Source organism: Plectropomus leopardus, chromosome 17, assembly GCF_008729295.1.
Source record: "Plectropomus leopardus isolate mb chromosome 17, YSFRI_Pleo_2.0, whole genome shotgun sequence".
Classification (NCBI taxonomy): domain Eukaryota; kingdom Metazoa; phylum Chordata; class Actinopteri; order Perciformes; family Serranidae; genus Plectropomus; species Plectropomus leopardus.
The window spans coordinates 1,431,374-1,449,311 of record NC_056479.1 but is presented as its reverse complement, the minus strand read 5'-3'; the positions used below and the strand labels follow the sequence as shown (position 1 = coordinate 1,449,311).

At 40.5% G+C, this 17,938-nt stretch overlaps 1 protein-coding gene across 1 annotated transcript in view; it reads right to left on the bottom strand.

Annotated features, from left to right (window-relative positions):
* Window positions 1-2,208: 2,208 nt before the first annotated feature.
* The window catches only part of prr12b (proline rich 12b), a 47,312-nt gene continuing 31,582 nt past the window's right edge, over window positions 2,209-17,938 (bottom strand). The window contains exons 11-17 of the mRNA XM_042504911.1: window positions 15,701-15,965; window positions 14,902-15,133; window positions 14,682-14,801; window positions 9,896-9,993; window positions 9,633-9,764; window positions 5,384-5,479; window positions 2,209-3,241 (exon numbers count right to left, since the gene is read on the bottom strand). Of these exons, the coding sequence (XP_042360845.1) occupies window positions 3,107-3,241; window positions 5,384-5,479; window positions 9,633-9,764; window positions 9,896-9,993; window positions 14,682-14,801; window positions 14,902-15,133; window positions 15,701-15,965 (1,078 nt within the window). The 3' untranslated portion in view covers window positions 2,209-3,106. The remainder of the gene's footprint in view (window positions 3,242-5,383; window positions 5,480-9,632; window positions 9,765-9,895; window positions 9,994-14,681; window positions 14,802-14,901; window positions 15,134-15,700; window positions 15,966-17,938) is intronic.

Below are 17,938 nucleotides of genomic sequence, written 5' to 3'. Positions count from 1 at the left end.
TTATAATTTTTAAGCACTTTTTCCTGTTCATTTCCTTGATGTTGTTTTTTGTTTGTTTTTTAACTTTATCATTTTAAAAAAAAGGGTAATATTCTTGTATTTTTTAGTCAATTTCTTGCTAACTTTTGAGTCCATTTCTTCTTTCGTTCCTCATTGCCTTCTTTCTATGTTTTTGAAATAAAAATCTGTCCTTTAAAACCCTTTAAAACTCTGCTCAGGTTTTAAAGGGTTATTTAATTGTGATCAAATAATAATCAAATTGATCACACTAAGACAAATGATTACACAAAACAGTCTGCACAGTTCATTTAAAATGTAACATCAGTCAAAGTCATTTTCTTATTAACTCAGCTGTGAAAAACTAAATGTTACTTCAGTCCATTGAACCAAAAAAAAAAACTGAGCACAAGAGAACTGAAATGCTTACTTGACACTAATAGTTTTCAGATGATGATTTTTTTAACATGCAAATGTTGAAATCAAAGCATTTACTGGAAATGAAATGAAACCAAAGAATTTACCATAGTGATGCAGCTCAGTGTTTCAGTAGGTCCTGCACTCACCTGTTGGTTGGTGTTAAAGAGAAGTGAACACACACACACACACACAAACACACACACACAGCGTCTGAACAATAGCCGTGTATTCTAAGTCCTCTTCCACACCTTCCCTCCCTCCGTCACTCTGTAAGCCCTGGATTTACTCTGGCCACCTCCACCTGCACACGTTACCTGTATCTGAGCTCAGTCCCCACATGTCTTCAGCAGAGAGTGAGGAAATGTCTTAGACAGGTCTCCAGGTTCAAATCTCCACTGGTGCACATGGAATACATGACATTTACTGTGCAGATCATGTTGTCACCCTCAGGCTAAAATGTTAACTCTGAAAAAATATATAGCAGCCAGACTCACTGCAGAGTTTCAGTAAAGCTGACTGTGTATTCAAAGCAGACGGAGAGTGAAACCTCGTGTCTCTGCTGACCTCCTGACCTGTCCGCCACCCTCAGGGATGATTCCACTCTATATGGTTTCAATCAGATATCAAGTATCACCAGGGCCAGAATCACCAATATGATGTACGCATGTGGATGCTCTCATGTGCCATACGATAGGCATTTTTAAAGTGCAAGTGCACACATTTTCTCTGACTGCAGCTTGATAGTGTACACAAGACAACAAAAGAGTTAGTTAAAGGCCTACCTCTGACTTTGAAGCAGCTCATTGGCCCTCGCCTACATGCCTGACTGAAGCAATCATCACAGTTCAGGTGTTATCAAACAGTATCCTACAGCAGTGACGTATTTCTGGCTCAGAGCTTTTATTTTGAAGTGCCATTTATGTTTATTTGTGTTATAAGCCAGCTTCTTGTTTACATTTTATGAAACGAAATTGAAGATTTGGTAATTTATCTAATGTGTGGACCTTGAACCAATGACTAAAGAGAAATGTGGACCAGTGGGGAGCCACTGTGCTACTGCATTATAAGCATGTTCAAAACTGTGATCAGATGTCATGTTGATCAGGATTTGCATCATGAGTTGTGCAAAATATATCAGGAGCAAGACTTTCCACCACGGCCCTTTCCACAACAGATTCCCCAGGTATGTAAAAGTATGCTATTCCCTTTGCGTCTCTCTCAACAAAGACCACAGCTGCTTCTTTAACCCTTTGAAACCCAGACCGGTGTCACTTTTCTTTTGCTGTGCTTATTTTGTGAGTATTTAAGCCTCTGAGGCCTCAGCTAATTGGGTTGATTTCTTTCAAAACCATGAAAACAAGGCAATGATCAACATGGTAAGAAATGTCCATGGTAAAAAATTTAGAAAATCTAAATTTAGAATGATCATAAATATATATTGAAAAGTATGTTCTATTTCATTTTTTCTTTCTAATTATCAGGTAATTTTCTTGCACTTTAATAATATTTTGCTCATTTTTGAGTAATATCTCCTGAAGTTGCTTGTTTTTGAAAGAAATCAAGCCAATTTGTTCAGATTTAAAAGGGTTGAGAACAAACTGGAAGCCTACTGGATTGACCTGCTGCCTCGTGGATCTTTTCGTGCAGCGTCTCTGTTTCAGCTCAGATCCATATGTTCCTGTGAAATGACTGGAGCACAAGGTGTTTTATTCATCATCACTTTTGTCATTTGAACCATTTTATTTCATTATGTCAAATACAGGAATTTCATGTACAGAAGAGCAACTGGGAACTAGAGAATGAAGTAGCTGTACAGTATTTACACATCAAAACAACAAAATTGCTCTGCAAGAATATCCTCTGAGAGGTCAAATGATAGGAAATATCAATCAACAACAAACAGATAAAAATGACTAACATTAAACACTGACATTTAAGCTTTTGGATCATTTCACCTCACACTTCCTTCAAGAAAGTCGTGCTTTATTTTTTTCATTCCACGTCTTAACAGGCATTAAATCCCCTCTGTCATTGTCTTTTGAAGAACAAACAGAAAAACACAGCTTGGTTTTAAATACATTTCCCATCAGTCTTCACTGCTTCCTGTGTGAGGCAGCTCAAACCACTCAGACTATCACATAGTCCTCCTTTCAACCCCAGACTGACCTCCCACACAGAGAGAAGCAGGCGGGCCATTTTACGTATATCCCTTTTAAACTTTTCTCAAAAATAATCACAGCAAACTATCCCATCTTAGGATGGTCCTTTTTGGAAATGTCCTTGTATAAATTATACAAAGCAGTCGTCAATACGTACGTAGAGACAACCTGTGTGTGTCTGTCAATATTCTGTAGATCTTGACAAAAAAATCTCTTTTGAAGTGCTGACCAAATTATCATGTGGTCCCTTTTGAGGAAAATCCATCACATTCACGTGGTTCACTATCCTCCATTTTTCAATATGGAAATAAAGAGCTTCTTTAAAATGGACTCAATAATAAAAACGAACACCTTAAAAGTTAAACCTTCGACAAACAGAGCAGCTGCGGCTGTTGTCAGTGAAGCCGTCACACTCCTGCAGCGTCCGCACAGCTTCTGCAGTGTGATTCTTCATTCTCACAGATTCCAGGTGCCTCCAACTGGTTAATACTGCGGCTGGGTGTGTGCGGGTGGAGGACACAGCTCCTCCTTCAGGCCTTTCCACTGAGGCTCAGCAGCTCCATGAAGGAGTTGAAGAGGCTCTCCAGCCAGCCTTGGTTAGCCATGCACTGCTGCACCACCTCCTCCTGGCCGGGGTCCTCGGCTGCCTGCTCGATGCTGTCCGTCTGCTCAGAACACAACACGTCAGTTATACACACACACACACACACACACACACACACAGCCACGGCCTGAACACAGCTCTGCACCAAACTAAACCAGAACAGTACAGATACACGACTGTACAACTGGATTATAATTAAAAGTGAGTTATTTCTGTGTTAGTGGGAGAGCAGCAAAGACAACGCCAAATGATTTCATACATCAAATTCCAAAGCATAAATGAACTGCAGTCCAACTACAGTCACAGCACAGGAGGCGTCATGCCTCCACTATTAATATATGCTTGGGGCTCTTATCAGCACCTTCCATATTTGCATGTAGCATCACAGGCTATCATATCTTGCATTTATTCATTTTATGTCCATTACTACTGAGGTTTCTACCATTTTTTCCCCCGTTTTTTTGGGGGGGAGTTTCTCCTTAGATGATGTGAGGGTCTAAGGGCCCCCTGAGGCAAACTGTGTGATGTGATAATGGGCTTTATAAATAAAAACTTAAATTGAATTGAATTGTTTCAGCGGTCCTGACAGCAAACGTTAATGACTCACTACAGGTAAAATAATGATTCCCCTTCTCAGATAAGATAACGCTTTTTCACACGACCGTCTTTGTGTAAACATGTTTTAGGGCATAGTCACACATGTCCAGTGGTGGATGAAGTACCTGAAAGCCATGTTTGAATTAAAGAACAGATTTTTTTCTTTTTCACAAAAAAAATTACTTTGGTAGAAATTAAAGTCACCTGTTTGAATATTACTTGAGTAAAAGTCTTAAAGTAATATTTACTGAATTTAAGTATCAAAAGTAATTTTGTTATGTTAAATGTACTCATTTAAAGTAATGTAAGCATTTAAAGTAAAAGTACAAGTAATTGCTGTTAATTCAAAAAGCCAGTGGTCAAAATTTTGAGGATTCTGAAGCTAATTTCTTCTGAAAATAAATCCACTTTAATTAACACACACTCATATAGCTCTGTGCACAAAATGCGTTGTTTTTTAAAAAATTTTAACCAACATCAGCTCTTATTATAAATATCAAATTATTTTATTTTTTAAATGCTTTAAATGCCAGGTTTTTGTCATGATGTGCCTATGTCTTTAGATTGGAAAAAAAACACACAAACGAATTGCTTTCAATATACTAAATGCAAAGTAATTTTTTTTGATTATCACAGCAATCACACAATATGTCAATGATTAGCAGCAACATTGATTGTGACAGTGCACTGAGTGTAAACAGCATGTATTTTCTCCATGTGCTAAAGTGCTGTGGTAAAAATGACATCCCCAGGTGGAGAATATTAAAAATGACAAATTCCAAGGCAAAAGCTGGAAATTCCAAGATTAAACAAAAAATATGCAATCTTGCCAAAATCTATGACATATGCATGAACACAGCCAAAATTATCAAAAAATGAAGGATGAAAAGCACATAAAATGCGCAGAATAGTCCCTAAGGGTTAAAGATGGAGTGCACATTTTACTTAAAGAAAAACAAAGTCTCCTTCACATCCCAAAGGACTTAAAGAAAACCTTAAAGCTCCAGGACTGCCACGCTGCAGTGAAGCAGTCAGATATCTGTCAAAAGTCTTTATCTCCTTGAATCATTACTCTCCCTCTCTGCTGTAGGACGGCATTTTCTGCTTCCATCATGAAGTCAGTCACACTGTTGAGAGGAATGTAGTCTAGGGATGCATCATAATAGATTATTTTGCGGACACGCTGATATAACAAATCATTTGGCTAATAACCAATATCGATATTGATATCTATACATTAACTTTTTCTCCCACCTAATTTTAATGATCATCTAACTCTGGACTTTGAGCTGAGAGGCCAAAAACCAATGGAGAACCCCAGGAACGAGTCCTAAAACCCAGGGATGAATCAGCATTTCAGCACCTCCGGTTCCCTCGTCTTAAGGTCAAAGGGTTTTTGAATGTGTTTGTGGTTAGAAGCCTGAAATACAGTCTGTGATTATGACAAGCTGAAGAGACTTCTATGTTTGACCTCCAACATAATATCCTTCTGTAAATACCCAACTGTCAACTTTGAAGCTTTTATGTGTCTTAAAAAAGACGGCTGCTGGTGAGTGGCTAAATGACACTACAGAACATCATCACGCTGAACAGCAGCCAGCCTTACCTCCTTCTTGCAGTGCAGGAAGGTGTGATACTTGTAGTGGTGCAGGGAGTGATACAGACTGTAGATCCGACACGTTTCAATCGACAGCTTCAGATCCTGAAAAGGTTTTGGAAAAAAAACAGGTTTAAGATTTTTTCTCCAAGCACTTATTAGCAGGAGATCTTTCCTCCTGATGATTCCCACATTACTGAAAAAGCACGGCTGAAAATTAAAGCAACACTGACCTAAAAAAGGCACTAGTAACTAGTAAATAGTAACTAAAATAATAAATAACAACAGCAGATAGTGATGTTTCTTAATGCTTAATAATGAGTGCCAGCTGTCAATTATCTCAGGCTATTTTCTTTTGATAGAGATATATTTAAACTGTTCATCAACAAAACACAAAGATAAAGAGTTAGCTCAGATAAATAACAAAGTTTTGCCTCCACCTTATTAGTATGGTGAATATAAAGTGTGTAAAGTGTGTGGTGCTCACAGTGTAGTGCCATGGCCAGACTCTGCCTGCTCCCCTAAAACCATATCTCTGACCTCTTTACCTCTGCCAATCTTTTGGCCCCACCCTTATCTCCACACCAACCTATACAGGAATCCTGGGAAATACCGGAACTAATTAGGTGACCATTACTGCGGTGGCATCTCCCTCCTCGTGCAAGCTGTACTGAGAAGGGTACAATTTTCTGCCTGCAATATTTGCTCAACCCATGAGGAGCTCAGGTCATTCTGGCCCTCTATCAGAGACCTGTAGGTGGCATAATCTTGACATATAAAACATTCATTTGTATTATTTTTTTTATTTTTTATTAATGTAAGTGGTCTGTAATGATTAACTCTTTATTGATTGTGCTAGCTAACATTAACTCGTACAGTAACTTTAGTAACGTTACATTACAGCACTTCATCACTTGATTATATGTACTATGTAAATTTGAATAACATTAGGATCCCCATCCAAACAAAGTCCCTTCATCAGTAACTGGGGGCCACTGCCTAACATCCAAGTCCCCATACTGCTGTCACCATAACATAATAGCGTTATTGTTTGATACTGTATCTATGGCCGTCACTGTCAGCAGGCAGCAGTCAACTGCCACAACAGTAATGGCGCTGCTAGATGGCCGAACACAAATTGGTTGCTGGATTCGTCTGTATGACTGTCTTTTCTCTTGGGCTCATGTGAAAAACTGCACCTGGAGCACAGCAACAATGGAGACCTGCTGGAACTTCTCAGCCTGCAGCCTGTTGGCCCCCAGGTCCATCTCGACAAACCAACCAGGTTGCCCCTCACTGAATAGTCCACAGCAGAGACCCAGAGTGTCCCTTATGTCCTGTCTGAGCCCAGCTGCTTCAGCTCATCCCAGAAACCCAGACCAGTATTCACCTCACCACTCACGCTCCTCAAACTGCTGCTGAGGGCAAAAAGACCTCATGATGAGTTCTGCCTGTGCCGTACATGCACCCGCAAGAAAGTCAGAGTTTAGAGAGGGGGCACAATAAACATGATTTCCTTTATCTGATTCATATAATACTGTGTGGTTATAGTGACAGTTTCAGTAAATTTGACAAAATATATTATTATAAAAGTTCCCCATTACAGCTCTAAGACACTCTGAATGTGCCCCTCATGTTTTGGTCCATTAGGAGTCACTGCTGAGCTTTAATCTGAACTCCTCACAGCTTTTACATTAGCCCTGTGCTGAGTTGCCAAGTTTGTCTGTTTTCTGGAAATGAGCTTTTCTGATGAGGAGTGACAGAGTGGGATATGAGTGATACCTGATCTGATGACCTGGCAACCCGCTGTACTTCACACTGTTAGCAAGCTGCCCCTCTGCCAGCGGTAGTGTTGTCTGAATGGTGATCAATGAATGGCAGTTTGAAGTAGTTAGTATTGTTATTTTAACATTTAGAATGTAAAACATCTTCCTTGGATATCACTAACATCAGTTACCTGATATTGCATTTAAATTTGATGTGTGTTGGATAATACATCTTTCCTCAGACATCTTTTAACTTTATGATAAAAATGTCCCCTAAATGGGATCTAGTGTTCTATAGTGATGTTAACTGTTGAGCTGTTCTGTGATAGATCCAAACATTCATTATCTTTGACGTTAGTGTAGGATTCATATTTGTTGAATTAATACCATCCTTACCTCTCCACTTTTTCAGGAGTGAATCAGGACTTCAGTTATTGGACATTATATTATTATGGACATTATATTGTGGGTAAATTAGCTACAACATGCCAAACTGATTCACTTTGTGAACTTCAGGCATCATTTTATCAGAAATCCTGTCAGCAGGCATGACCACAGAGCTGCCGGCTCTCGGGTGAACTTTACAGTATTACATGCATGTTCAAGGCGGGAATATTGTGTTGATATTGTACCTCCCTGTTCTGTTTATGCTGTATGATCACAGAATGGGGGGGGCAAAGAGGTCTCCACAGGAGGTATGGCGTCTGTACAACAGGACAGTTGGGCAAGATGAAAGTGATGTTAAATGTGCAACCCACTGTGGGAGATTTAAACAGCAGTTGTTAGCATTTAGTGGCTAACTCAGAGAAGAACAGTGGCTGTAAATGCACACAAACAATAAGATTCAGTAGCTCCTTGCCCTCCGAGCAGAGGACAAGATCAGCTGACATATAACAGGGACAGTTAATGCTTGTTACTGACATGTAATGACACTGTTATTATTTAGAAATGGCTGTTGACACATATGTTATATGTCACAGAGAGGCTGCTGTCATGTTAAACGTCACACTTGAGATGCCTCTTTTGATTACACAATGCCAGATCCTATTAAAAGCACACACTGGAGTGGAATGAAGCCGTCATTTGGTTCTGTGTAAACATGTAAAGGAGGCGTAAAGAAGGGACTTAGTGGCAGCTCAACAGTGCCATCTCTGTAAAAAAAGGGTTAGTGAACAGTAATGATCATCATCCACTCTTTCCACTTATTGGCCTAGAATAACCTTTGGACCTGCCTTTCCTCCTTCTCTCCATCCTGCTCCTCACGGACAACAAGTTGCAAGTATGCTTGGGCAGTATAATAGTATCAGTGTTTACCACAAAATGACAGTGTATGTGTGGCTGAAACTTTGTTTTTTCTCTTTAATCATTATCATATAATGATGCCACTCTGAAATACATTATTGTGGGTCCCTAAATGCAGTGCAACAGGCGTGACTTTCTTTCCTCCTCTGCAGCATTTGTCATTTGCAGCTGGATGATTAACCCGTCGATCCATTCACAGCTGATCAGACCACATCAATGGATGACAGGAGCTGTTTGCAGATGTTTGTAAGTAAAAGTAACATTTTAGATCCTTCAGAATGAACGGTTCACTTTCAATGCATCTGACATTGTGCTGCGATGTCGCTGCTGCAAGTGCACTATAAATATCCAAATAGTATACATATTACAGTAGCACTCTTAATTAACAGTCCAACTCCAAAAATCTAGAAGTGGCAGCAGATGATGTATTTGTGGCGTGCAGCTACAAATATATGAACATGTAAGAAACCCTGAGGTGTATCAGTACACATGTATATAAAAATCATGCATATAAAAATCCTGAAGGTATGTTTTTCAATACCGTCAGAAATCCAGGTTCTCCTCATTCTATTAAACTTATTGTATGTAGTGCATAGCAAGCACCACCAGAGCTCAGTCTCTGGTCTCTACAGGTGGAACAGGCAGCTGAATAAGGAAAATAGGCGTGAGAATATTACCCTGCATAACATTTTGTTGGTTTTTATTATGAATGTAGAAGTCCGAAAAGGTCACAGTAAGCAGCACACTCACCATCAGTGGTTAGGGGAGGTGTTAGTGCTGAACACTTACATCATCATATACTGTAAACCTTTCAGGGAGGCATGAAGGCAAAACATTACATACCTCCCAAGCCTTATTGTAAGATGGATATTGGCCTGTTTGAGATGGTTTCTTGGGTTTTCCTCTGGTCTTTATATGAACATGTGTCTAAAAACTGCATGACCAAAGTTCCATAATAACACGTGAGTGGGAGCTCAGAAAGCTTGTCAGAGGACATTAGAGCTTTGACCACCTCATTCCATATTGTTTTGTGTTTCCAAAGGTTAAGAATGAACTTCCACAGTGTCGTGCTGTTTCTGTGGCTAACTTCCTGCACCGCACAGCCACTGATTTTCCACATGTGAAATCTAAAGGACAGCAGCATGCATCACAGTTGAGAGAACTGCTCAGTGTGAGGGGCTCTCTCTGACCTGCTGCTTAGGAATACTCCTCTTGACCCGGTTGAGGGTTTTGCGGTTATAACCCTCCCCACCGAGGTGAACTCTGACAGCTCCAGATTCCAACGGGTCTGCAGTCATTTTGGGGAATATGTGTAGAGCCTCCTGGAGAGGAGAGCAGAATGTAGTCAGAGACATGAACACAGCTCAGGTTTAGTGGGGATGGGATTGGTGCTTCTGCCTGTGGTCTGAGGAGTGGATGTAAAACAGACTAGATGAGTGTGCAGAAGGTTTACCTGGTGCTGAACACTCATGTTGACTCTCCTCAACAACTTCTTCTTCTGTTCACTGAGCAGGCTGTCGATTTTCCTCATGGGGGGGAGGTACAACTCATCTGAGGAGTTAAAGAAGTACAACACTCATTGAAATCTTCCATTTGAATCACTGTCACTGGATATTATCAAAAGAAAGCTGCAAAGAAAGTTATAAGTAAAAGTACGTTCCGTGCTTTTTTTAAATAATACAGTGCTGGCACTGGAAAAGGGGTTCCTCCAATTAACAGTAAATCTGCAATAAATGCATGTTGCCTGCACTTCTTTATCTAACCACTTCACTCACACATGCTCCATCTTAGCCCTCACTCATGATCACACATACCTGAACTCAATGCCAAACCTCATTACCTTCACAAATGGCAGAATCCATTATTGTGCAGCAGAGTGCTGAGGCGTCAGACTTAGAGGTGCTGAGTCGTCTCAAGTGTGTTAAACTCCTACATGCCCAAATGCATGCAAGTTGAGTACTTGTACATGTTTTCTATTCCCCATGACTATATCACAATCTTTGTTTTACCATGCATTTTTGGGGAATATTGTGATTAGGGATTGTCATTAGGGTTTCCAAACTGGAAGTTTTTCACAGTTCAGTTCAGTTCACTTAGTTCTTAGAACTCTCCTTTTTGTTGTGTCTGCACCATCAAAACTGATTGTTGTTCTTAAAACGCCACTTTTAGAGACTTTTTCAGCTTCACCTATTTCTTTTTTTTTTATTTTCTTTTTACACAGAATGTATTCTGCATACAGCTAGTTCACAATAACTGAGTCAATTTTCCCTTTCAAAGCAGCATCTTTAAATCACACATAAACTTCTTCCTCATTTTTTTACCTTGCATCAAAATAAAAAATAACCCTACTTAATTATATACACAAATAAAATTATGCCCCTGATATAGAGGTCATTTACTGTCTCCTGTACATTACGTTCTGTTAAACTAACATAGTTTTACCATGTTCCAGTGTAGCAGAAATAGAAAAATAAAATATACATATACATATAAAGGACAGAAACAGAACATTACAACTTGTGTAGCTATGAACTTTTTCTTCTAATGATGGACAATTCAAATAAAGTCTGCCTGGAGAACTTTTCCATCACATATATATTGTGTATAACCTCAACCCAGTGCTCAACCTTAGGTACGTCATTCTTCATCCAATTTATGGTAATCGCTTTTTTTGCTTGCAGTCAACATTATTCTGTAAATATGTTTGTCCTCTAATCTTGTAAAATCTATGTCCAGTTTCCCCAAATATAATACCTCAAATGTAAGTGGGAGGTCTACCTTCAGTATTTTATCCATGCACTTCTTAAGCTCCTGCCAGTAGCTGCAAATGGAGGGGCAACTCCAGAATACGTGGAAATGGTCAGCTTTATCAGCTCCACATAATCGCCAACACTTAGTGTCATGGTCCTTTGTCTGTGCTGGTGTTCTCAAAAATCTTATGATGTTCTTCCACCCATGTTCTCTCCAAGACAAGGAACAAGTTGTTCTCCACTGCTGTTCATTTATCTCTTCACATTCATCCACTGATATGACAATATTTGCCCCCCTCTCCCACCTCTCTTTTGTATATACTTTGTTATTTCCCTTTAAGTCTTCCACTCCCTTATATCATTTTGAAATAAGTTTTTTTTCCCCAGTCCCTGCCAGATGTATCTAGAGATCATTTCATCCCATTCCCTGAATTCAATATCTGTTTCCTCCACCGGTAGACTGGAAGAGTTACAGAAGCTTCGGCAGTACATTAATTTTTATCACCTCCACTCTTTGTGTAAAACTCATATAAGGTATCAGATTCCATCTGCTGATATCAGATTTAATTCTATTGAGTAATGGATCATAGTTGGTGGATTTTAATTGTCCTAAATCTTGAGGTAGATTAACTCCAAATATTTTATTGATTTTGATTCCCAGTTGAGCTTGTACTTGTCCCTAATTGCTTGGCGGTCTATAGCTGAAAGGAATAACTTGAGTTTTTGGAATATTTATTTTATAACCCGATAGGTGACCATAATCTGTAAGGGTTGTCATAAGTGCATCAAGGGACGTGTTCGGGCTTGATAAATATATTAGCACGTCATCAGCAAATAAAGCTATGTTTTGTATCCCTCCCCCCTTGTCTATACCTGTTATATTTTTATCCCAATTTCTATCTAATCCCACCACTACTGTCTCTATCTGATTTTTGATTACATGTTGCATTACATGTAGAGTGTGCCTGATATTGTCCTGCGTCTCTCTTTGTTTTATGAATTGCGTCTGGTCCGAGTGGATTATTTCTGGCAGAATTATTTCTAGACGTCTGGCTAAAATGGCTGTAAACAATCTGTAATCTTGATTAAGGACACTGATAGGTCTATAGCTGGAGCATTCCTGCTGATCCTTTCCCTACTTCTGAATTACAGAGATTATAGCTTCTCTCCATGAATGAGGAATTTCTCCCTCTGTCAACACCCTGTTAAATGCCTTCCGCAGAAGTGGGATTAATGTTACCTTAAGTGATCTGTACCATTGTGCGGTGTACCCGTCTGCACCCGGGGACTTGCCAGCCTTAAGATTTGAGATCGCCTTATTTATTTCCTCATCTGTAATTTCTGCCGTTAAAGCCAGATTCTGTTCTTCTGTTACTCTTGGTAAATTTAAGTTCTCTAAAAACTGGTCCATCTGAGTTTTGTTACTAGTTTTCGGTTGAGCATATAGATTTTTATAATACATTTCAAAGCACTTTTGAATTTCCCCTGTTTTGTCCACTGTTGATCCTGTATATGGGTCCTTTATTTTACAAATATTGTTTTTTCAGTATATATGCCAGCAATTTTGTTGATTTACCCCCCACTTCATAATATCTTTGTTTTATGAACAGTAGTTTTTTTGGATTTCCTGCATATAAATTTCATTTATTTTTTAATTTCCTGATTTATGTGCTCTTCCAATTTGTCTTTATGCTCTCTCGCGCCCCTCTCAATCCGTCATTCTGGTCTCGACCTGCTTCTGCAGCTCCATGAGCTCCAGCGTGGCTTCCTCCAGGTTCTAAGTGCGCTCCTCTGTTTCCTCAATCTGCTTCTCAGCATAATCTATCCTGTTGTTAGTCTTCCTAATATCATCTTTGATTTCTTTCAGGTTTTCAAAGTTCTCCCGGCGAAACTCATGTGTCTCTTGCAATATTGTTTCCAGGTCTGCGATACTTTTAGCAGGTCGTTGTGTTTCTTCTCCCTTTGGCTTGGTCTCGTTGCTAGCTTGGTTGTCCCTCTATCACCTGTTGACTCTGCTAGCTCATCAGGTAGCTCAGTAGTCTCCCGTTAATTCGGTTGACTCGCCTATTAGCTTAGCTGGCTCGTTATCTTGCTCTGTGTTCAAATTTGTGTTTTTACTCGACTTTTGATTTTTTCCTCTGGTCTTACTCATCACCACAACTACCACGTTCTTGCATTTATTGTCACTTTCTCAAACTGATAGGTTTATAGGGCCTTTTTAATCTTAATGTCTGGGAGCTCTCTTTTTAAGCTGCCGCCATGTTGGAGTTGGGCCGGAAGTCCCAGCTTCACCTACTTCAGAGTAAGTACTCTCAGCATAAGAGGAAACATGAGTAATGTAATACCCCTTTCCCACCAAAATTAGTGAATGTACTATTTAGAAGGCCCTCTATTAAAACAAAGCTGTCTATGCAGTACAAAGATGCAAATACCTAAAACTGGTGCTTCATGACCACAGAAAACACTTGTGCTCACAAGGTAGAAAACCTACAACTACCAGAATGAATGACCTGATCAGACCAAAACACACTCCTGCTGATGGGTGACATAATGTGGGAGGGTGTAGTGCCTCGTGCAAGGCTATGTGTAAGTGTGGCCCCCGGAGGGGGCCACACTTACACATAGCCACACTTTCAATCACACTTTCAATCCAAACCTCTGCCTTTTACTGCTCTCTCTCCCCCTTTCACACTAAAGCTGTCCTGTCAAATAAAGGCCAAAAAGCCCAAAAAATAATCTTAAAAAAAAAAGGTGGCTGGTGATCCTGTATTCCAGTTAAACAGTAGTTTAAAACATGTTTCCCTCTCTCCCTCCCTGTATTTCTAATCATTTTGTTGTCTGCTGTAATCTAAATGTTTTTTTTGACATATATTGCACGTCTGTCCATCCTTGAGGAGTCATCCTTCTTCAGTTGCTCTTCCTGTGGTCTCTACCATTTTTTCCCTGTCATATGGTTTTTTTTGAAAGTTTTTCCTTAGTCGATGTGAGGGTCTAAGGACAGAGGGATGTCGTATGCTTTGCCCTCAGCGGCAAATTGTGAGTCATGACAATGAGCTTTATAAATAAGACTGAATTGAAACATTTGAGGTAAGAAATATGCAAATCAGCGACAGAATCTTGGTTTATATAAGAGAGAGGGGCGGCTAAGTCTCTTGATCAGCTCTATATTCTTTGTGTCTGCAGTGGTGGGTAATAGGAAAAAGCAAATGTACGACCTATGATTTCAGAAACAGCCGCAGAGTCAGTTCATCTATATATGCTAACCACACCGTTTTCGATACAAAGCTGGTTAAAAATAAGCATCGACCTGAAACTTTACAGCATGGCCAAAACTTGTCAGCAATACAGTCCCTGTTATGGTCCTTGGAAACCAACCAACCTGCATTGTGATCTTTGACAACAGTGAAAAGGCCACTCTGTCTCTGAAAAAGTCATTTTTTGTCTCAAATAGTTGACATTTTCAATGTGTTCCTTCATGTGAGTGCTCACCATCAGTGTCCTCCAGAGCTTGGATCATGTCGGGGTCGAGTGCTGTGCTGACCAGCATCTCCACATAGCTCCTGAACATCTCCCTCATGGCTCGGCTGTTAACTCCGGCCCGCACAGGTCCTGAAACACACAGCAGCTCCACTGAGGGCCCCACACAGAGCACACTGACCTGAGGAGATTTATCAACACACAGACACAAACACAAAAAACATCAGCTGACCTTCATCCTCACTGGGCAGCGAGGAGTCGGACTCAGAGGAGGAGGACGGCACCTCCTTCAGCCACTTCTTCCTCTTCTTGGGAGGAGGCTCAGCCTTGTCCTTTGAGGTCTTGGCTCTGGACCGCCGCTCCGCCTTCTTCTCTCCTCCTCTCTTCTCCTCCTTCAACCTTGTGAACTCCACTGTGCCATCTCTCCTCTCTCGCTCCTCTCTCTCCTTTTTCTCTTTCTCCTTCTCTCTTTCCCTCTCTCTTCCCTCCTTCTCTTTCTGTTCCCTCTCTCTTTCCCTCTGTTCTCTGTCTTTCTGCTCTCTCTCTCGCCGCTCCCTCTCCTGTTTCTCCTTTTCTCTCCACTCCCTTTCTCTCTTTTCTCTCTCTTTATCTGCTCTCTCCCTCTCTTGTTTCTCCCTCTCTTTTTGCTCTCTCTCCTCTCTCTCCCTTTCTCTTTGCTCCCTCTCATGTTTTTCATTTTCTTTCTGTTCTCTCTCCTGTATCTCCTTTTCTTTTTGCTCCTTCTCCTTCCACTCCCTCTCCTGTCTCTCCCTTTCTTTTCTCTCCCTCTCCTGTTTTTCCTTCTCTCGCTGCTCCCTGTTCCTTCTATCCCTCTCTTTCAGTTCTCTCTCTTTTTTGTCTCTCTCATATTCCCTTCTCTCCCTTTCCTTTTGCTCTTTCTCTCTTTTCTCCCTCTCTTTTTGCTCGTTCTCCCTTCTTTCGATCTCCCGCTCCTTCTCCAACTCCATTTCTTTCTCCTTTTCCCTACGCTCCCTCTCCTTTTGCTCTCTTTCCTCTTTCTCCCTCTCCACATTCTCCATTTCTTTCCTGTCTCTCTCCTTCTGCTCCCTCTCCTGTTTCTCCTTCTTTTTTTGCTCTCTTTCCTCTTTTTCTCTCCTCTCTCTCTCTTTATTTTCTTTTTCTACTTTCTCCCTGTGCTCCCTCTCTCTTTGCTCTTTTTCTCTTTCTCTCTGCTCCTTTAGCTCTCTCTCTTTCTGTCTCTCCTTGTCGTCTCTGTCCACTCGAGGTGGGGTTTGATTGTGAATGGCGGGCAGCTGTTTAGGTAGCGACTGTCGTCTGTCAGTCAGAGAGGTGAAGAAGAGGGACACAGTGTTAATGAAGCTTCCATGTCTGAGGGCAGTTCACAATCAGTTGACAAATGTTTCTCTAAATTTGGTTGAGATATGTGGCTGTAAAGTGACATTTCACTCCACCATCAGTAATTTAAAGTTTCCCTCTAACCTGTAGTTCTATTTATCAGTCTGCATTGTTTTGGTGTAAACTGCCGAGTGTTGAGATATCGGCCGTAAAGATGTCTGCCTTCTCTACAATGTAATGAAACAAGATTGGACTCGGCTTATGTCTTTGCCAGAAATCATGACCCCATTACTCGAGATAATCCACACACCTTGTTGTGAGCTGTTTCAGCCCTTGCTCATTCCGCAGTCATAAAAATACTGGTACTCTGACAGTGGTTTTGGCACAAGATCGTGATACCAAAAGGCACCTTTTGCATGTGCATAAAACATTGCTGGACGGCGTCAGGCGAGAACGCAGCCAGACAGAACTGTTCACAGTGTTGTTCAACAATCAGACTGCACCTGCTGCAACCACATGAAGCACATACGGTATATAAGAAGCACAAGGGCGCCTAAAGAGCAGTCAGGAAGGGTGGTGGATGAGTACAGTAAAACCTGGACTTTCATTTAGGAGTCTGGTAATCACTCCTCATCTGAATGTAACGTCTTTCTTCTACACCTTACCATGTGCTTCCTTCTCCTAATCCTTACCATCCCTGCCGGCATGTGCGTTTGTTGACGTCCCCATGTTTGTTGCCATGTGCTTTTGTTGTCTAAAGATAACCACGTAGAGTGTCATTCCACCATGTGCTTTTGTTGACATCAAAAAGAAGGATACCTAAAACATAATAATAGACCCAGAAGTCCACTGCATGTGATGACTGATGTTGACAAAATGTTGGCAGTTTCATCTGGAAACTATTTTTTTTCCTACCAAACTATAAACAGGAGGAAGTGTGCATCTACTCATGCATTCTTTTAACACAAAGATAATGGCTTTAACATGAAATATTGGCATCAGTCTACAATGAACTTTTCTGCCTATTTGACAGGCCGATATCATGAAACTTTAATTATGAGACTTAATTAGTTGAAATCAGTCAAATTGTCCCTGGTTTTGGCTTTTGTCAGAATTGTCTCAGAGGAAGCATCACCCAGTGCTGTTAATGTGGGATGAATTTTACAGTTTAATTAAAATTTGTCAAATAAGAATAAATATGGCCTGTATTACACACCTGTCCTGTCCTGTCAGCTGTACCTTTTACACAAATGTCAATCCTGTGATTGGATCCTACCTCTGCTGCCATCTTTAAAATACTTTTATTGTTTTGCCCAGTGACTGCACTTTTTGAAAAGGAATGTATTTAATGTATGAATCTGCCACCAGTGAGCTATCATGATAAGAAATGTTATAACATGTCAACTCCACTACAGGAGAGACTTGATGTTCTCTGCAATTAGGTGAAAAAACATATGTCCATATATCAGTATCTGCACTGGCAATCAGCAAAAGTGAGTCTCTGAATATTGACATATCAGATATCGGCAAAAATTGTTATGCTGGACCCAGTGTGTGTTCTGGAAGCCAGAGAGACATGAAGGGTGGAACATGTAACACAATAGCAGAGCCCTCTGGTGTGACACATAACATATGCTTCAGCAGTGCTTTTTAAAACAATAACAATGGTACAACATGGCAAGAAAAATCTGTTTTATGGCGGCTGTCTTTGTCCTCTGTTCAGAAGGTAAGGAGCTCCTGGACCTCATTGTTTTTTTACTTTGCAGACATTCACTGCCACCGCTCCTCATTGAGTTCACTGCAAACTGCTGCTAGCTGCTTCTGAAATGTCCCCGCGATGGGTTGCACGCATTACACACCTGTCCTGTCCTGCCAGCTGTACCTTTTACACAAATGTCAATCCTGTGATTGGATCCTACCTCTGCTGCCATCTTACAGATGAGACAACTCTG